Below are 22,592 nucleotides of genomic sequence, written 5' to 3' on the forward strand. Positions count from 1 at the left end.
TAGGTTTATTTAAGCACTTATGAAGACTGTTGCTTAAAATGGTACCCAGCATAATCATAGAAACAGCATTGTAGAGCTGGGAGGGAACTCAGATCATATCCAAAATGAACACCTACTGTACTATACCAATCCTCTGTTTTCAAGATCTTTTTTTTTAGATTTTTGCAAGGCAATGGGGTTAAGTGGCTTGCCCAAGGCCACACAGCTAGGTAATTATTAAGTGCCTGAGACTGATTTGAACCTAGGTACTCCTGACTCCAAGGCTGGTGCTTTATCCACTATGCCATCTAGCCGCCCTTGTTTTCAAGATCTTTAATGAGGTATCTACAGCCTCCCAAGGAATTTTATTTCATTTTATACAGCCCTAAATTAAATAAGGTTTCTGTTCCATTACTTTGTGATAGCAAAAATAAATTTACTTTTTGGTCATTTTCACTAATTGCTCCTGGTTTGATCCTCTGGATCTATAAAGAACAACTCTAACTCTCCTTCTACAAAACAGTCCATTAAATATTTCAATACAATTATGGCCCCCATCCCAAGTCTTCTCCACACTTAAAACATCCACTTTCTTCAACTAACTCCACATGTGACATGAGATCAGGGTCCATGAAAATCTGGTTGCTTTCCTTTGGAGGAAATCAATTAATTAATCAACATCCTTCTTAAACTGAACACAGTATTACTGATGAAAGGGACTTTCACCTCTCTTCTTGGAAGATATGTCACTCTTAATGAAACCTAAGATTCTCATTAGCTTTGTTAAATTCACATTAAGTTTTCAGTTCATTAATCACTCTAAAACTTTTCAGACAAACTGGTAGCCAACATTTTCTTTTTCATCCTATATTTGAGAATTCAATTTTTTGTAACTTAAGTGTAGGGTTTTATATTTATACCTACTGAATATCACTTTTTATTCAAGCCAATTTTATATATTTCAAGATATTCTTGGACCTTGACTCTATATCTAATATGCTTTTCTTCTCCCCTTGTTGTCTTTTGCAAATTTGATGAGTATGACATCCAAACCTCTATCCAAGACACTGACAAAAAGTCAAACAGCACAAAGCTGAGGAAATCAATATTCATGGGGTATTGCACTAGAAACCTCCCTCCAAATGCCATTAATAAATGATTGCCATGGAGAGCAATATGGAACTATGCCCAAAGAGTAATAAAAATGTTCATACCCTTTGACCCAGAAATTGCAATTCTAGGTATGTATCCAGAAGAAATTATTTAAAAAAGGGAAAAGTCCTATTTGTTCCAAAATATTCATAGCAGTTCTTTTTGTAGTGGCAAAGAACTGGAAATTGAGGGGATCCTAAACAAGTTATGGTACATGAATACTATGGGATACTATTGTTTTATAAGAAATCATAAATGGTTGGACTCTAGAGAAGCAATGAATGACTTACGGGATCTGATGCTAAGTGAAGGGAGTAGAAGAACCAAGAGAGCAACATACACATCAATAACAACACTGTCAGGTGAACAACCTTTATGGAAGCAACTCCTTTCAGTAGTTCAGAGAGCTAGGATAACCATATTAGACTGGCCATGGACAATGTTATCCCCATCCAGAGGAAGAAAAACAAAACAAAACACACACATACATACATACAAACCACCCTTCTGAATCTGATGAACATTATACAAATAATCTCTTTAAGTATCTCATTCCCTTAATCCTAATTCTTCAACCTGAAAATAACTAATCTGCAAACACGTTTATCAAAAATATTTATGTACAATACTAACCTGAGTGTTCACCACTGAGGAGAGGAAGATGGGAAGGAAGGGTGGAAGGAAATTTTGTAACTTAATAATATACATGTTCACATGAAGTGAAAAAATAAATAGATAGTAGCAAATATGGACAAAAAAATAAAATGGTTGAGAGCCAAGTAGTTTACATTAATCCATGTTTTCCACAAGAATGGTATCAGATATTAGTCTAAGCTATGCTGAAATCTAGGTAAACTATAACATCAGCATTCTCCTAATCTATCTACAAACAGTAACTTTCTAAAAAATAAAATTTAGTAGAGCATGATCTCCTTTTTAAAGAAGCCATCTGAGATCTTTGCAATCAAGACTTTCTTTACCAGATATCTTTTATCTTTTAATTGAACTGTTCTATAATTTTCTCACAAATCCAAGTCAAATTCACAAGTTTAAAGATTGTGTTCTCTCTCTCTCTTTTTTTTTTTTTCTTGGAAATAAAAGCACTTACTATCCTTTTCACTTATGTTGAGTCTCCTATTTTCAATGATTAAAAAAATGAGTATTGAAACTGCCATTTCTTTCAGTTACTTCAAGGTAAGGAAGGGCAAGAAAGGTAAAAGTACTGAAAATTATTTGGAATAACAGAGACAAGATTAAGAAAAGTCAGGTCAAAGTAATAATGTAAACTCATTAATAAAATCTTTCAATGGAATATGACCAATTGTAAGCAATCTTGCATTAAAAAAACTAATTGAGGAAAAAGTCTATAAAAGCTTGACAAAAGACTCAATGAAGCCAAATTATTCCAAAATTATTTAAAGATGAAACTGGAAAGATGAAAAATAAAATCTCAGATCTGTCAAGATATCTATGACCAACTCTTATCTATATCAGTAACAGCAGAATCAAAACAGTTATAATTCCTAATGCAATAAATGAGGAAACAGAAATGACAGTAAAAAAACAGAAAACAAAACTAAATTGGACCTAATTTTTATAGAGAGAAAGCAACATTATTTTGTAAATGTTGAGGGATGTTTCAAAATATTTGAAAGGATGATACTACTGGAATGAAATCTCTAGCCTGCCTTTCAGAATTTATTTCCCATTACTCCTCATGCATTTAAATTCTATTAAAACTCTACTATTAGGTAGTCTCTGAATTTGTTCTTATAGGTACTATCTCAATGACTGTTCCCTATGCTGATAAGACTGCTCATCTCAGTCTCTTAAAATACTTACCTTTCTTTAAAGCTGTTAAAGTAATACCTCTTAAAGGAATGCCTTCCTGTTCTTTATATTTGTCAGTGTACTTTTCCCTCTCTTTTCTCAACTTAATTTATTTTTTTCCTGTTTATAATATATCCTTCCACAGAAGAATGTTTTTTTTATACTCTTTGTCTTTTTACACAGGTAAAAAGTACAGTGGTTTGCATATAGTAGACAATTAATTAGTGCTTATTTTAATTACTGTTTTCCTTAAGAGGGCATTAAGATAATATTAATAACTACTCATATATATGCCCACATTATCATCACAGACTGTATAGATTCTCCCATGGAGAATTTATTGGACAACATGGAAAGGAATCACACAACATAAGGAGCTGCAATCTATAGTACTGGAGCAATAATTCACATCAGTGAGATCCAGTGACAGAAATAGAATTAGTATTAATAATTTGCTACCATTAATAAACTTAGTTAAATATTCAAAACTTGAAGTAAATTCTTGAAATATCAGCTTTCCAAAGATATTTTACTTTTTTTTCCAACATTCTTTTCTGCATCTGGGTCAATTAGTTTCAAAATTCTTTCACCTTTTCTCTGCTCCAAATAAAGTGCAGTTCATGATTTTTATGTCTCAAACAAGATGTCACAATCTTTTAAATTTCTCATATTTCATAGAACTCCATGTCAAAGATCTGTCTACATAATATTTCTGGGATTATCTGTATCTACACAGGACTATTGGAATGGTCATTTTTACTGAACACATCCATCTAAACAATCCATTATTTAATTCAACAAATGGGGAAAAAAACTAAATTATTTTAATAATTGAACTGATTCATGAACTAGTAGCTTTGTGAAGTGAATAACAATTTAATCAAATATAAAGCAATTTTTAATTCAAAAATTCACATTCATTATTATTTTTCCTAAATTCAATAGTAGTAGATCATGCCTTCTACCCTGGAATATTATTACATTAAATTTACAGTATGTTAAGAATTTTGGGATCATCTATTCCAATCCCCAACAGATAAGTATTTTAGAAATACAATTTATAAGTATTAAATGATTCATTTATAAGATGTTATTGTACAAAATATAAATAGCATATTAATTTCTATTTTCCATTTCCTAACCAAAGATTTTAAGGCAACCTCTTGATCGTTATTGGTAACAGTATTTTTCTAAACTACAAGATCATATTTTACTCAGAGGTAGGTTAGTATTCCAATAAATAGTTTGATTTTACAGATTAGATAAATGTAAATTGTAAAATATGTTAGTGCTACTAAATCTAGACTAGTGCTTGCTTTTATCAACCAGTAAGCTAAAAATAGTTCTCATTGGCTATATGGAAATCAGAGGATGTTGCTTCAAATTGAACCTCTGTCACTTAATCCTGCTTGCCTCAGTTTCCTCATCTGTAAAAATGAATTGGAGAAGAAAATGGAAAACCATTGCAGTAGTACCTCTGACAAGAAAACCCCCAATGGTGTCACAAAGTGTTGGACACGGTTGGAAAAAACTGAACAATATTACTACTATATAGCTATAGCCAAATCACATAAATGTTCTGGGTCTGTTTTTCTCATATGTAAAATTAAAGATTTATATTAGATGGCTTTGAATATCCCTTTCAGCTTCCTTTGATACTAAAGTGATAAATTCAGTGAATCTATCTGTAGCATTTTGTAGATCAGAAGCAATACAAATATAAAGGAAATTAGGTGGCTCAGGGAATAGAATGCCATTCTGGAGTTAGGAAGACCTGAGTTCAAATGCAGCTTCAGAGACTGACTAGTTATATGATCCTAGGCACATTACATAACCTCTATTTGCCATAGTTACATCATCTGTAAAATTGGTTTAATAATAATACCGATCTCTCAGGGGTATGGTGAGGATCAAATGAGGTAAAATATTTAAATCACTAAATACAATGACTAACACTTGGTAAGTTATATACAAGTTATATACAAGTTATTACTATTTAAATTTAAATCACTGTCCCATAAGTAAGTTCTTTAGAACAAAACCAAAGTAGCCTTGTGGATTAAAAAAAAAGAACACTGAGTTTGGTGACAGAAGACTCCAGTTCCAGTTTATTAGCTATAAATGTTGGGTCAAGTATTTCATTTATCTGGGGCACAGATTTAGTTTTTTTTTTTTTTTTTTGCAAGGCAAATGGAGTTAAGTGGCTTGCCCAAGGCCACACAGCTAGGTAATTATTAAGTGTCTGAGATCTGATTTGAACCCAGGTACTCCTGACTCCAAGGCTTGTGCTTTATCCACTACCCCACCTAGCTGCCCCCTGGGGGCACAGATTGAAAGATGGATTATCTTTAAAGTTCTTTCTGGTTTAATTCAATTTTAAATTTAACATAATGTTTTTCATTCTTCTGTATACATACAAGTTACACTAGGCACAAATTAAACAGTCTTGAATTTTTTACATATCAATTACTAAGGTCACCTTAGTTATAAGCAACACATAGTCTGATATTAGTTGTATTCAGTATATGTTGATTAATACAGTTATGATCTATTGTCACAGAAAAATAGGACAGTTTAATGCAAAGGTTGGAAAGTTACAGTATGAAAGCTGTGGCTTGTTTTTGTACACCCAGTAAACTAAGAAAGGTTCTGGTCATCTATTGTTATGTTATGTGCAATTCATGAGCTAAGAATGTTTTTTACATTTTTAAATACAATAAAACTGGTCTAATTCAAATACTACTCAAACTATGAATCCCTAATATGTTGTCTGTAAAGGATGGTAAACCTAGCTCTGTTCACACTCAGGACCTCTAAAGAAAGCCTGATTTATCTGAGGATACTTCTAAATGATCTAAAGAAAATTTGCAGAGAAATCAAAAATGCTTTCAATGTCATCTCTTTTCTAAGTAAACCATGTAGTGTTTATAAAAACAATATTTATTGAATAATATATCCATAACCCCTTACATTAAATCACATATTTAAATCAAAGCATCAATATTCTGTTTTATATAATTATTATCAACAATAATACACATTTCTTTAAAAAAAAGGAAAGCCAAATTAATTTTAAATCTAACATACCTTTTTTCTGCTTACCTACAAATGGCATTTGCACAAATGAAACAGTCCTGAATTTTTCACAAAGAAATTACCAATGTTTAGGTCATAAGCAACATGGCTTCCATTTTTCAATAAAACTTCAATGTTATGAAAAATATTACAAATTGATAAAAATTAGTATTTCTTTACTTTTTTATGTAATGGTCTCTGCTGGTGATCTTGTGATGCCTATGGACCCCCTTCTCAGAATAATGGTCTTAAATGCAAACAATGAAATACATTAGGATTATGGAGAAAATTATATTTACTGTTATAAAAATATTTTTAAGATTCATGGACCCAAAAATTAAGAACTCCTGCAATAGAATAAATTAAGGGGGATCTGCAAAAGGCTTAGTTTGTGAAGACTAATATTGCTGCCAAAATATTACTAGTATATATTAGTTATAAGGAAGTTTTCAAAACACTTACGTCCAATACTTATGTCTAGAAATAAAGCTATAAAAGTCAGTTGAACTATAGTGCTTTGTATTCAAAAAGTATTACATTTAAATACAATGCTGGACAATAATTTAATAAAATTTTAAAACCTTTTAAAAAATCCGAACATTTTAAGATATACTTCCTTCTACCCCAATAACAACAACTACCTTCAGTACAATGTTGTGTGGTTTCCTACCTGTTTCTGGAGCCATCTTTGATGTCTTCGTTGCTTCCTTCTCAGATTCTTTAACTTGTTTCTTTCTCTCTTGTTAAGCCTTTGATTAATGGCCCCCAAGGAGAAACCAGCAGACTGTAAGAAGCCAATAGATGAGATGCCTTCCTCCTGGCCATCAGGCTCATCCATACCACTGACAGCAACAGGGAAGTCCATCCGGAAAGGCAGTTCATCAATAGTATTATGATGAGAATGTACAATGGAAGACTCTAAACCACATTGAAATTCTTCTTCTCTTTGTCTTATTGTATTACAGGAAGGCACTGAAAATCTTTGCAGTAGCCCATTTCCATCAAAAGTGGATGAATCCGGAGAGGCATGACTATTTTTACTACAACCTACATACAAGCCATGAGGGTCAAAAGGCTGTGATTCATTTAGCCTGTTACAGGCAGGAATCTTATCATGTGCTTCACATAAAGTAGGCAATAAAACCAGTTTCTCTCTGATGTTCAGATCCAAACTATGTGATTTTCTATGAAAAGCTCTTATACTGCATCTCTCATTTACAGACGGGGGAACAAAAAGACAGTATTTTGGATTAGATGCTTTGAAGTGCAGTTTTTCACTCTTCATATCAAAATTGGTTGAGCGTACCTCCAGGCAAAGAGCTTCAGTTAATCTTCCGGGAACATTATTATTTTGGGCCATGTTTAAAAGCCCTTGGTTTTTGTTCTCCCAGGCAACACTTGTACTTTTGAGCGTATTCTCCTTGTCAAGGCCTGACTGAACTCTATAAAGCAACAAGAATTTTACTGATGATCTTGTTTGACTGATTATACAAATAGACTGGTAATCTGACCTGCTCTCGCAAAGATGTACAAATTGGCCACAGGAACATTTTGGGTTGCTGATGAAGTTAGAGCCCCCCAAACGGGCCCCCCAAAATGGGCAATTCAGATTTCCAATTGTCCACTGTGCCTACAGGAACAGAAAATAAAAAATATGTTAATTGTGTGTGTGTGTGTGTGTGTGTGTGTGTGTGTGTGTGTGTGTGTGCGTGTGTGAGACAGGGGGAGAGGGAGAGAGAGAGAGAGAGAGAGAGATTAAGTGAAAAACAGCTATGTGAAACTTTACTATGGTAAAAGCAAACTTTCTATTTCTGAAAAGCAGCTTGAATTAGTAAATGAAACAGAACTTTAAAAATTGTCGGAATATTATTCTTAAATACTATTAAAGCTGGATATAGATTCAGTGTGTATCTAAACCCGGGATAAAAGAAATTCATCTATAAAGTTGAATTTGAAAGTAAAGTCTCAAAGTAAAGATTCTGTTTGGGTATATTTCTTTCATACTAAATGAGAAAAATTCTTACAAGAAATGGAATAAATCTTTGCCTAGTTTTTTACATACAGCTAAAGTACCACTAACTGCATTTATTAGGTAGAACAAAATAGAGATTCAAATTTAAAAACTAGTAGTAAAATGAACTGGCTTAAATATTATTCATAGTTACTGTAGGAAGTAACAGAACATTTGCAATGTTCTAATACATTATGTAAGGTGAAGAACAATTATAAATACTGAATTATTTTTCTAAGGAGACTAATGGAGTAAGAAAATATGTACAAATTTTGTACACCACCAAACATTACAAAACCAGAAATCTGTATATAAATAAAATTTCAACAATTTGAATCTAAAAATTTTAAAGAAAAAAGATTAGGCATCTCAGGTTTGGGTTTTTAAAATATATATATAAAAATTATGCATTGAAGCAGATGAATAAAACCTCTCCTCTTCCACTTTGATACTCCCAGTCCTAAATATATTTTCCCAGTGACTCTAATGTTATAGAGAGGCTTTTAATTTAAGAGCAGTCTTTAAAACTTACTAAAATATTAGAAAAGAAAATTTCTATGTTTTTTCAATTGATAACAGCTTTGGTATTTTACATGGCATAAAAAAATCCTGAAAAATTTATAAAGAGAACAAGTATTTCTGGACTTCTGAAGAAGGTAGAATATTCAATTTTAGATTATGGTAGCAATGGCAAGTTTCTTAGTAAAATTATCTTTCTCTTTTTCAAGTCTTCTTTTGAACAACCTCAAACAATGTTTATTTAGGATTTGTTCCAAATAGAATGAATGCAATTCATACCATAACTTGATCACTTCTAAGCCTGGATCATCTAGATAGATAATAAACATGCTATGAGGTCCCAAATAGTGACTAGAGAATGAAACTTTGCCCAGAATTGAAGTTCAGCAGGTATTTTGGGCATCGGTGGATAGAATCCTGGACCTAAATTTTAGTCAGTAAGACTAAGTTCAAATCTGGCCCTCAGACACTTATGAAGGTTGACCCTGCGCAAGTCACTCTATAAAATGAGCTAGAGAAGGAAATGGCAAGCTACTTTGCTATCTTTGCCAAGAACACTCCAAATGGTGTCACCAAGATTCAGATACAACTTAAAAGGCCTGAACAACAACATGAAAGGGAGCATTGTCCATCTTTTGTAATAACATAAAAGATAAAGTATCATATAAGGTAAGTGTTGGGAAGGAAGTATAAATAGGGAAAATAGGATTTCTGTTGGCTGAAGAACAAATAAGTTAGAAGAAAAATACCAAAATCAAATATAAACCTATGTTTACCCTATAAATCTGGGGACTAAATTTGACAAAATCTCAGTTCTTAGGAACTTTGAAGAATGGTTTGTTTGGGTATCCAATCATAAATATCACAAAGAAATGATTCCTAGTTTTATATATATGTATAAGAGACAGTCTAGGTTTGATGTAAGGGTTATAGAGTTGAAGATCTGATCTTAGAATAAGGACTTTGATTCAAACTTTGTCTCTGACACACACACACACACACACACACACACACACAAACACACACACAAACACATGGGAACACAATTAGTCCATTTTTATTTTAATAGCAGAAAGTAATTTGTTTCATCCCAAAGTGGAAAAAGTTAATCAATCACCTGGTTTAGAGCTACACTGTCAAGCAGTCTTGTAGTTGCTGCTTTACAATTATGATTGAGGAGAAAAAAAAGTCATTTTTAGGTAATTTTTCTTAGTAGGAATCCTTTTATCAGATGATTTCACAATTATAACTCTTAGCTAAGTCAAGCATAGACTGACCTGCTGGAACAGGACAGATTCTAGGGAAGAGAATGGAAATTACTAGAGGAAAAGGTCTGAAACAAGGAGGGCACCAAACCCAACCAATTCTATTTCACAATTTTGTTTAGTGTATATGCTGTTTATCAGGAAGGACTGTACAAACTAAAATAAATGATGTGTATCTCCATAAAACCAGTCATTCCTTAAAATGATCTTTTATTTCCCTTCTTCCCCTGTGAAAATCCTTCAGTTCTTTTTTCCCCCTTCTACTAATCAAAACTGCTTCCAGGAAATGATCTAAATCAATTTCACTTTAGTGTAAAACCTGAGTTTGTCCTCATGTTTCTCCTCCCAGGTGTTTTTATCTTTGCAATTCATGTTTTACTTCTAAGCATGAATTTGTTTCTAGAGGAAATCATACCCAATATTGTGGGGTTCATATCAAACCAATCATCAGATATTTAAACATATATTTAATAATGAATGAATGAATGAATGAATTAATGAAATTTATATCCCATTTCTGGAATTTCATTAATCAGTGAAGAGAGAATTGGGGGAAGGGGGGCTAATTGGCTTTCCCCCCCCCCCGCATCCTAAAATCCTATCATATATATATATATATATATATATATATATATATATATATATATATTTACTTATTTATTTATACACACACACACAATTCCCAAGGATGAATAAGCATTATTAAGTGATCACTGTATAAAAGCACTCCAATTTTCTAGAAAAACATAGAAAAAGTTTTCCTGCCAGAAGGAACATAAAAAAAGTCCCCTTCCCTCTAATAGGGGGAGACAACACATAATAGTTTAGCAACAGGACACATGGAAAGGTGCAAATATCCTAAGGGACATCTGCTAGATGGATGGCAAGGACAGGAATTCTTAAGTTAAATAGGTCAAATGACTGTGATGGGAAACTATAGGACATAAGTAAGACACATTGGTATTGACTGATAGTCTTCTATCTAAATCTAAGCCACATGAGCATTCAATCACCTAAGCATGAGACTGGCCCTGAATGTTGTCATTGCAAAACAGGTCTCATTAGCTGAAGAATCTCTTATTACCTGGTTGAATTTCAGTTGCCCATTTTGATGATGGTTTATATTTTATCAATTCATCATCAAATATTTATTAAGCAGTTTTTGTGCAAAGAAGATAATAAGTACCACACTGAAAGCAACATTTTAGGAAGGACCTTGCTAAGTTGAGGAGTATTCTGGGAAACATAATCAGGATCATGGCACTCAGAACTGAAAACAATACTCTGAATACTCTGACCAGTTCAGAGTATAACAGTCCAGGATCTAATACACTGCTTAGGAGAGAAGAAAGCTCTATGGTTTCTCTGTTGACCAATAATGAACCTAAAGTCTATAAAAATTGACTAGACCTTCTACTTGTTCATTTTTAAGCCAAAAGTAGGGATTTTTTTATGCATTTGGCATGATCCCAAGGCCCTACATAACCTTAATCATGAATCCCTAGGAAAGAGAAGACTTGGATGATGAGACAGAGAATAACAGCAACCTTCAAGGAACCCGTGATTTTTCATGTGAGATATTAGAGAAGAACTATAGTAATGAATGAAAGCTGAAAAGGTTAAAATTAGATTCTGTGAAGTAATCATCTAAAAGTTGATTTTGCTGCCTTGGGAGGGAGTTCCCCCCCTTTACTGAAGGTCTTTTCAAGCAAAAGTTGGATGACCATGTATTGGATGTGTTTTAAGAAGGGGTTCTGCAATGTATGGGGAGGATTAGAAGGTCTCTGAAATCACTTTCAATTCTGAAGTTCCTTCTGGGTCACTGTACCCTGTCTGTGGTACAAGGTATGTAAATTTCATGAAGGCTGAAGCCTGTGTTTTATCTAGGACCATTATTAATGACAACAAATATTTATTAAGCACTGACTATAAGTCAGGCATGTGCTAAGATACAAAGCTCTCTCTAAGAGCTGATATAACAGAGGAGATGACATGCAAATAATTATAAACATGCAAGATATCAGTAGTACAAATAGAAGGTAGCCTCAGTGGGAAGGTACTAGTAAGTAAAGGATAGATGAGAACTGGAAAAATTCTTTAAGAGAAGGTAGGATTTGTAGTTGAGTCTTGAATGAAGCCAAGGAAGGCAGGAAGTGGAGGTGAGGGAAAGAATTTCAGGCATGAGGGACAAGCAATAAAAATGTCCAGAGTTGGAGGGTGGAATATCACATTCAAAAATCAATATTGAGTATTGCTGAATCATTGAGTGTGAAGAAGGGAGTAAAGTGTAAGAAGACTGTAAAGTGCTTTAAAAATCAGAGGACTTTTCATTTGTTCCTAAAGGTAAAAGGAAGCCATTGCAATTTACTGAATTGTGGAGAGGGGATTTACATGGACAGATCTTTAAGTATGAACATGATGGCAGCTAAGTGGAGATTGAAATAGAGACTCCCTGAAGCAGAAGACTATTGTAATAGTCTAGTTATAAAGTGATGAGAGCCTGCACCATGATATCAGCTATGTCAGTAGTAAGAAGAGATGTGTAAGAGAGATGTTGATGGTAGGAATGGCAAGATTTGGTGACAAAATGAATACATGAGGTGAGTGTAAGGGGATAAAGAGGACACCTAGGTTCACAACATAGTAATGGTGTCCTTAACAAAAATTCAAAAAGTTCAGAAGAAGAGGTTTGTTTTTATTTTCGGATTTTGGGTGGGAAGATAATACATTCTTTTGTGTTTGAGATGTTTAATGAATATTCATTTTAAGATGTCTACTAAGCAATGTAAGACAGGAAAAAAGTTGCTGCTGGATAAATAGAAATAAAAGTATCTACATAGAGATGATAATTGAATCTGGAGGAGCTGATAAGATCACCAAGTAAACAATACAGAAAGAAAAGAGGGCCCATGAGAGCTTTGAAAGATATCTATGATTAGTGGGTTCTATCCTTGATGTAGATTCAGCAAAGAAAACTAGGAGTTTTCTGGGCAAAGAAACTGCTTAATAAGTATCTGTTATCTTATTGAGTCTGTTTGACATTGGAAGGCAGTCTCATTTCAAGTCTTCCAACTATCTGTTCTTTGTCCTATGCTATTTAACATTTTTATCACTGACTCTGATGAAAATAGATAGCATGTCTGTCAAATTTCCAAGTGTCACAAAGTTGGAGGAAGAATCAAAATGAGATGACAGAGTCAAAATCTAAAACTACACTGACAGGCTATATAATATTTGGCATCAAATGTTAGTCATTATACTATTCTTTTCTTGCCATTCAAAAATCCCACCAGTTCCAAATTGATTTCTATATAGTTCTTATCTTTACATCTTTTCAAAAAGAATAACAACAGGAGAAAGGTCAATTGTTTTGATTAAACTTCCATAAACTGTAGCTATGGAAGTCCCTGGAAATACTACCTAGTAACTGCCAAAAAGAAAATTAAATTAGTTAAATATAACCTTTCTGAATCATTTTGATTACTGTTTCCCTTTTTAGATATTCATAAATCATTCCATTAATTGAGCATTTTATAATTTCAGAAGTCATCTAATGTCAAGTTTGCTGGAAAATGTCTATAGACTCAAATTTTCTCTTTTTTAAAAACTGGAATATTTGTTCTACTCCATCTATAGATTCTTTCAAATATCACTGACTTGTAATTATCTTGGCATGTAGTTCATCCTAGGCCTCCCTAGGGCTGCAATTCTTACCCTGGTGACCCTAAGCAGATTTTTGTAAATATATTTTATTTTTTTAGGTTTTTGCAAGGCAATGGGGTTAAGTGGCTTGCCCAAGGCCACACAACTAGGTAATTATTAAGCGTCTGAGGCTGGATTTGAACTCAGGTACTCCTGACTCCAGGGCTGGTGCTCTATCCATTGCACCACCTAGCCACCCCCTGTAAATATATTTTAAATCGATTGTAAATAGATCTATTTATAAATAGATTTTAAGAGTGCGTGAATTTTGACACAAGGTTGGGGAAAAAAATCTTTATTTTCATTAACCTCTAACTGAAATTTAGTGTTTCCTTCATATGATTTTTCTTTTAAACTACAGTATTCTAGGACTGTTCTCAGACTGTCAAAAGGAGCCATGATACAAAAGCAGGTGATCAAGCAACTTGTGCTCACTTAGTAATAATTCTTCTTATTTGGGGTTTCAACTATCTGTTAGCTATTTTTCCTAAGTCCTTTCTAGTCAAAAGTCTCCTTGGAAGAGAAAACAGTTAAGTACTTCTGCCTTCTCATTCTCAATAATTATTTTTATATCATCCTTACTGAGTAGTAAATGTACTATTTCTTTGACTTTATTTTAAAATAGCTTTGAAAACAAAACAAAAAAAAAAACCTTTCACTGTTGAACAAAACAAAAAAACCTTTCACTGTTGTCCTTAGGACTGCTAGTTTTCATTAGCATTTTTCACCTGGAACTTTAAGAACTTAAAAAAAAAACCAACTTTATGGGCCTATACCAGTCATCTAGCAAAGTCATCTAGCAAATAATATATTGTGAATATTCATCTAGCAAATAATATAACTCAAACCTCCATTTATTCTTATTCCATCACCTGCCTTTTCTTCCTTTTTCTATACATGTCTTTTTAGAAATCCACAACTCTCCTTTTTTCTTTATTAGAATTATTCCTTATTTGTCTTTAAAATTTCTTTCTTGAGTTTCCAGCCCCTCTTGTGCTTCTTTCACTGTAGAATTTTAGCCATGGCACTCTACCACCTGTCTTCTTTCTAGATGCTGTGAAATCTGATATCCCAAAATCCAGGATACATAACAGATTTTCTTTTTCTTCAACTTTCTTTACAATGTTCCCATCCCTGCAACTGGTTTCTTTCCATGAGAACTGATCTAGTAAAAAAGAATTTCTCCCTATTGGCTCTTTCCTCTTTTGAAGCTGAAACATAGAGCAGATTAAGTAAAAATTATTAGCTACTTTGTTTTCTTGACAGAGAGAGATCTTTAGCAGATATATGAATAATTCAAGCCTCTCTTTTCTACTACAGTTTGCCTCTGTGCCAGATTTATGAAAAGTCCTCAAACTCATCTATTTTTTCCTTCTATAAAGTGGTTTGTAGTATACTACAATTACAATATCATGTGTTTTTCTGTCTATCCTAGGCTTTACCCACATACCTTACCATGTTTCCTGGGTTCCTTCAAATAGCTTCTTAACCTAGTGTGTCACTACTTTTCAGAAATTCTGTTCTTTCTGCATCTATGATATAGTAATTTTGAAAAAAAAGTGAGTAAAGTGTTAATACAGAATGTATGGTAAGACATTACTGACACAAAGAAGGTTTTATGGAAAAGATAACTTTTGAGTTAGCTTTTAAAATTAGAATTCAAAATGAAAAGCAGGATTTGGGGAAGAGAGCATTTCTAGGCATAGGGAATAATGTGAGCAAGGACACAAAGGGAGTAAGGCATAAACTGTGTATTTAAGTGAATAGAATAGGGCATGGCTAAAAAGGAAAGGTAGTACCAGATTGGGGGAGGGGGATCTTGAAACGTGAACTATCACTTAACTGTGACAAGGCCATCCAATCTGAATTTTTTGTTTGTTTGCTTATACAAAAGTTATATCAACATAGGCAAAAGACTGGATTGCTCCAAATTGTACCACCTCATTTATGCATGAAACTTGAATACATAATGAAAATAAAGCATATATGAGGTTCTCAAGGATAATAGAACTTTAGTTTAACAGTCTTCAGGGGCCATTACACATTGATATTTCAGTAACATGCCTGTATTTGTTGTACATGCTCTGACCATATTATTGATTCTACTCCAATAGCAAAGAGTCTAACAGTGAGATTCTAGTTTTTCCTAAAACACCCAGATAGTGTTTAAGAATTTCAGAAATGAATAGAGCACATAACTGTAACTCAAAGACAAGATGCCCCAGAAGAATTTGGGAAGATAAATTTAGGACATAAGCTCCTAGATATGGAATAGTTACTTATTTTTTGTCTGCATCCCTAGTGCTTCACATCTAAAGGGTATTTAATAAATAATGATAAAATCAAATTGACTTATCTTTCTTTTTTTTTTTTTTCCAGTTTTTGCCAGGCAATGGGGTTAAGTGGCTTGCCCAAGGCCACACGGCTAGGTAATTATTAAGTGTCTGAGACTGGATTTGAACCCAGGTACTCCTGACTCCAGGGCAGGTGCTTTATCCTCTGCACCACCTAGCCACCCCTGAATTGACTTATATTAATTACAAAAGGAGTAAATGGCTTGAAAGATATTCAGAACAAGATATCTAACTACTTAAATAGATTAATAGTTCCCCAACCAATATATACTAATTTTTATTTTATTAAAAAAATTTAAAGGGGCTGACATGTTACTTTTCTTTTTGTTTTTGTTTTTGTTTTTGCTAGGCAATGGGGTTAAGTGGCTTGCCCAAGGCCACACATCTAGGTAATTATTAAGTGTCTGAGGCAGGATTTGAACTCAGGTACTCCTGACTCCAGGGCTGGTGCTCTATACACTGTGCCACCTAGTCTCCCCTGACATATTACTTCTAACACTTTTCTGTATTAATCTTGAGTAATATATGTCAGAGGCCAATTATAAGTAAAGATTCATCAATAATGAAATTGAACTCAGGGAAGAAAGAAGGGCAAGAATATCAATCACCACCATCATCAGTTATTTGACCTAATAGTGACAGATATGACTAGGAATCTTTGAATGCCACACAGAGTAACTTGCACACAATGGGCATTCAATAAATGCTTCCTGAATGAGAGAACAAACACGCTCAAAGGAAAATTCTTGCTGTCTTGTTGTAAATTGACATGACCCCTATTTTATCTAGCAAAGGGATGAAAACACCTAGGCCTCCCTCCCCTCAAAAAAATGCAAGAATAGTTTAAGTGATTTGCCCAAGGCCACACAGCTAGGTAATTATTAAGTGTCTGAGGCTGGATTTGAACTCAGGTACTCCTGACTCCAAGGCCAGTGCTCTATCCACTGTGCCACCTAGCCACCCCGAAACCAGAAATTTATAAATTTCCCTTTAAATTATAAAAGAGTTTTTCAGTGTTTTCTTTTAATTTTTTTAAATACTGAGGACAATTTATTTTCTATTTGTGATAAAAATGCATCCATACTATAAAGCAAGCCAATGAAAATTATTTTATATCCAAATACTCAACACATGTACAAGTTATTCAAGAATATATTCATAATATAAAATATAAGATTTTATCTAAGAATTCTGTACTAAGAGAAAAAGAAACTATATAGGGCATATATGGTAGAAGAGAAGAAAAGAATTCTAGTTGAGCCTGAAATGTTTTTTTTTAGTTGTTTTTTTTTTTTTTTGCAAGGCAAATGGGGTTAAGTGGCTTGCCCAAGGCCACACAGCTAGGCAATTATTAAGTGTCTGAGACCAGATTTGAACTCAGGTACTCCTGACTCCAAGGCCGGTGCTTTATCAACTACACCACCTAGCCGCCCGAGCCTGAAATGTTCTTAACTTAGAGCAGTAAGTCCTAAAACACCTGGGCTACACAAGAGATGATCCACAACACTTCCACCACTGCTTTTCAGATGCCTCGAATACACAGACAGCATCTTGACTTCGCTTGCAAATTCTCTGATGTCAAAGAGCTCAAACTTTTAAAGCAAGAAAAATTCACTGAAAGCAACTTTTAAAAATTATTTTTGAGCTAGAGAAGTCACCTACCTTTTCTAGTACATAATTCATCCATTCTGGAAGGGCTTCTATATTCATGTGCAACACATTACAAGTTTTCTGAGGTATAGCAGCTAAATCATGACCATTCTGCTAAATAGAGAGCATGAGATTAATTATTCCCAGTTTAATACTTATTCGGTTCATAAGTTATACATTCAAGTTAAACACAAAGCTTATTCCAATTCAGCATCCAAATACTCCACTCTGTGCTTGACCATCCCCCCCAATCAAAAACCAAAACAAAATGCAAACAGAAAAAAAGGCACTTCAGGAAGCATCCATTTGCTTAAAGTGGGGATCTAACTCTCAGATTTCATGAATCATGAATCAAACATGCAAGGTTTAGTACACATTATCTAGGGTTTTCCATTTGCCATTAAGTTCTTCACAAGATTCTCTTGACGTCCTTCCTTTGACAAGCCTCAAAAGTAACTGAGCAAATATAAATTTATTCTTTTATTATCTCTTGGGCATGTTTTAGGAGGAAAAATACATCCTGACAACAGTTACTGAAATTTTGTGAAAGTTTCAATTTTGACCCAAGTTGAAAATTGTTCTAGTAATTTATCTGAAATATTGGCAAGATATCATGGATTACCTAACACAACTATTGTGAATACAGTGTCAACTAGTATGATGGTAAAGAACTCTGGATATAATATGCCTAGAGGGAAAAAAAAGTCCTTTATGCTTGTGGCTGCTACATCATACTACTGATTCCTTTTGATCTTGCAGGTCAATAAAACTTTGATCTTTTTCAGAATAATTACTATCCAACTATACCTTTCTCATCTTATATTTGTAAAGTTAATTTTTTTGTGTTGAAGAGAATTTTACAATTATCAATTAGCCCTACTAAATATCATCTTATTTTACTAAGCCCCAAATTCTAATGTCAAGATCTTTCTGAATCATAATTTTGTTATTCACCTGCTAATTTGATCAGCATGCTATCTGCCTTCCTCCAGGTCACAGATAAAAAATGTTAAACAGCACACTGCCAAACACAAATCCATGAGGTACTCCCCAGGAGATTTTCAACCATTAACAACTCTATGCCAAGTTTGGCCAGCTAACCAGTTTTGAATTTATCTAATTGCATTATCATTAAATCAAAATCTCTCCTTAAGAATTTACACAAAGACCAAAGACTATTACTTTTAATTTTTTTTAAAAAGGGTATCTTATTAAATAATTTTGCTACCTCTAATATTTTAATTTTTCTTTAAGGATATGATTTTTCTCTCAACACACACAATTTTGATCAGCGTATAGCATGGAAACAATGTAAAGACTGCCTTCTGTGGGGGCATGGGGGGAGGGATGTGAGATTGAGGGGGATTGTAAAATCCCAAAAACAATAAAAAAATATCTCCACAAGAAAAATTTGAGATACTTTATCAAAAGTTTTGCTAAATGAGGGGCAGCTAGGTGGCACAGTGGACAGAGCACTGGCCCTGGAGTCAGAAGTACCTGAGTTCAAATCCAGCCTCAGACACTTATTACCTAGCTGTGTGGCCTTGGGCAAGCCACTTAACCCCATTTGCCTTGCAAAAATACCTAAAAAAAACCTTTGCTAAAATCTCAGTAAACTATATGACTATATGAACAGCACTGTCCCCATCTACTAATTTAGTTATACTGTCAAAGAAATTAGTGTGTCATGACATGTCATTGATAAAGTAATGCTGGCTCTTTGTGATCACTGTTTCCTTTTCAAGACATTCAATGACCACCTCTATGGTGAACTTTTAGAACTTTCCTAGGAAGAAAAAACTAAACTCACTGACCTAAGGTTTGAAAACTCTAGTCACTCCTCACATTTGAAAACTGGTATGTGTTTACCTTGCTCAAATTTTGTGGTACTGCTTCTATTTTCCATTATCATTCAAATATCACTGACAGCAATGAAGCCATTACATCTGCCAGCCAGTTCTTTTAGGACCTGAGGTTACAGCTGATCTGGCCTTACATGATCTGAATTCATAAAGAGCTGCTAGTTGTTCTCTTACTACTTAGTTATTTTGGATATGAAACTTCTAGTTAGTTGCTTCTGTTGTCATTTTTTTTCTTTTGCAGTGAAAAATAGAAACAAAATTCAGAGTTGAACATGTGCTGTCTCTCTTTTTCAGATATTAGCATCTCATCTATTATCTAAAGAAACGTGTCTTTTTTTCTCTGAGCATTGCTTTAAAAGCATTCCTTTTTATTATTCTTAGCTCCTTTTTGCCAAGGTCATCTCATTCTGAGCTTTGGAATTCATGACATTGTTTTTAAATAATTATATTAAGTTCTTTATATTAAGCATCAATGACCTGGATTTGATTCCATTTTCTATACAGGTCTTTTCAAAATAATTTCAAAATGCTTTTTTCACATGATCACTGTGTAAATTTGTTCTGTATGACTACGCATATTTGTGTCAAGAGTTTTGTTTTTCTTTTTTTTTTCTTTTCCCAACTATGGGGTGGAAGGAGTAAAAAAATTAATTTAAAAAATGAAATAAATAAGTCAGATAGTAAGTTCTCTATAAGTTCGTATTGGTCTTTTCAGACAAATTACACTTTTCTTCCTTATTGCAACTATTTCTCTTTGCATTTTCATAATTTTATTTTTAACATCTCTCACCTACTCAAATCCCCATCCTCACCTTGTCCCAGGCTGCTTTCCCCTGAAGTATTTTTAATCAAAAGAAATCTATGTCAGTGTATGCATAAATCTCAACTCCTTCTCTATTAACATTTCCTTACCCAAGTTTCTAATCATTTCTACCCCAACAACTCTTTGAAAATCAGATCCAGAATAGAACTTCTCCCTAACTGTTCCATCTTTTGAAGGATAAAACTATCACTGTGCCAAAAGAGAGCTCCCGCAGATGTCTAGAGAACTGAAGAAATTCATCATTAGTACATCATGTCTCTGTTCCTGACTTGTGATGTTCCCCAAACTCCTTCCTCTTTTTATTTAGGTGGTCTGTAGTGCACTCAAATGACAAAATTATTATTTTTCTCTTTTTACATTCATATTCTTCACCTCACCTGGATCCTACATTTCCTCACATGAATGTTCCTTAGGTAATATAATCCTTTTTTACCTTTTAAAAGGTATACCCATCCAGAGTCATAGTTCAGTTATGGGTTTCATCTAAGTCATAGTGAAATCAGATTTGTCCCCTTGCATAAGAAACTTTAGATCTTATTGTGCTCTCTATCAACTTTTAATAGTTCTGTATGTATAAGCATTTGAGATAACAGGCTTTATTACAGGATCATTTTCTGGATTTTCCCTTTTCTATTTTGGGTATTAGAACTATGGAATTAAAATTATGGTATAAAATATTTTATTAGACTATGATAATTATTCACTAGAGTACTCTATACTAATTCTCAGTTTCTTGGCATCTAAATCGAGAAAAGAAAAAGTCAGGCAAGGGTATAACTGGCAAATATTTAACAACCAGTTCTCTGAAAAAAAAATGAAGGTAGGAAATAATTTTAGGTTAAATTTAAGTTATTGGGGTGGCTAGGTGCAGTGGATAGAACACCGGCCCTGGAGTCAGGAGTACCTGAGTTCAAATCCGGTCTCAGACACTTAATAATTACCTAGCTTTGTATTTGTAGTCTTGGGCAAGCCACTTAACCCCATTACCTTGCAAAAAAAACTAAAAAAGTTAAGTTGTTAACATTAACTTAAATATTCAATATTAAGTTAAATCTTGTTATTAAGATTTTATCCATCACTTTCTTGAATCTAAATAATCAATAAAACAAAGAAAATTAAGCTCTGATTTGTAGTTTTTGCTAACTTCCAATATGCAAATACTTTAATATTCATAAGCATGTATGAGCTAGCTCCAGCAAACCACTTGTTAGCTTACATTTTTACACAAAAGAAAGAACAAATAACAAGAGGAATGATTTCTTCCTCTTCCTGTCAAATGTAAGGATTTCCTTTCCAGAGTTCATGTATAAGAAAAAAATGCGAAACAAATACTGTTTTCAACTAACTTGTTTTTTTTTAGGTTTTTGCAAGGCAAATGGGGTTAAGTGGCTTGCCCAAGGCCACACAGCTAGGTAATTATTAAGTGTCTGAGACCGGATTTGAACCCAGGTACTCCTGATTCCAGGGCCGGTGCTTTATCCACTATGCCACCTAGCCGCCCCATCAACTAACTTCTTTTTAAAGAAGAAAAAAAGTATTCAAATGGGTAATTTCTAAATTAAACTTTTCTGTTTGAGAACATAATATTAAACCACAACTCAATGAAAGCATGTTTGCAAGATATTGAAATAATGGTGTAGAGAAGTTTAATTTCTGAATATCTAACAATTCAGAGCAAAATAGTAAAATTATGAAAAAAAATAGTTAATGTGTCTAAATAGGCTATATTTCTCAAATATCTGATATTTGAGGAAGCTTTTTGACAGATGTTAAATCATACTTTATGACTGAAATACTTAAAAACATATGGTGGTTGTGCCACTAATAGATTACACAATCAATACATGAAAGGACTGTATTTTGGGAGAGATTTACTTGTCCTGCTATTGGTACCAATAACTATAAACTTCCCCAGAACTATGTGTCTAAATTATAGTGTTAATTTTTCCTAAATAACAGTCCTCTTCTGATCAAAAGAATCAGATAGTACTACCTTGTTCTACCTCAAATAAAGCTAAAATGGCAAAAAAGCACATAACAATAAAATTCTAATGAAATGAAATGACTTTTTGGGGGGGGGAGGGCTAAGGACTTAAGCAAAGTTTCTATCTAGTTTTAAAACTTTGAAGCACTTGGTCTTCAGATACATTTTTGAATAGCTGATACCAGATGTTTTGAAAGACATTTTATACCTGGGAAGGGAAAAAGAGATAAGCCAGTCAGTCATAGCAGAATTCCATTTGCAAACTGGCAGCAAGCAAACAGCAAACAGCAAATAAAGAGCCTCAATCTCTCTTTCTCCACTTCTTTCCTCAAGTCAAAGGGATCTGAATTTTATACCTGAGAATTGGAATGAGACAAACCATAATC

At 33.5% G+C, this 22,592-nt stretch overlaps 1 protein-coding gene across 4 annotated transcripts in view; it reads right to left on the reverse strand.

Annotated features, from left to right (window-relative positions):
• RNF180 (ring finger protein 180) overlaps positions 1-22,592 on the reverse strand; it is a 253,819-nt gene that overhangs the window by 181,863 nt on the left and 49,364 nt on the right. For 2 of the 4 annotated variants that reach the window (XM_074201758.1, XM_074201760.1), the window contains exons 2-4: positions 22,415-22,562; positions 17,550-17,648; positions 6,707-7,666 (exon numbers count right to left, since the gene is read on the reverse strand). In XM_074201758.1, the coding sequence (XP_074057859.1) occupies positions 6,707-7,666; positions 17,550-17,597 (1,008 nt within the window). In that variant the 5' untranslated portion in view covers positions 17,598-17,648; positions 22,415-22,562. Of the gene's footprint in view, positions 1-6,706; positions 7,667-17,549; positions 17,652-22,414; positions 22,563-22,592 lie in introns of all 4 variants that reach the window. The other 2 variants (XM_074201759.1, XM_074201761.1) reach the window with 2 other exon arrangements.

Source organism: Macrotis lagotis, chromosome X (assembly GCF_037893015.1).
Source record: "Macrotis lagotis isolate mMagLag1 chromosome X, bilby.v1.9.chrom.fasta, whole genome shotgun sequence".
Classification (NCBI taxonomy): domain Eukaryota; kingdom Metazoa; phylum Chordata; class Mammalia; order Peramelemorphia; family Peramelidae; genus Macrotis; species Macrotis lagotis.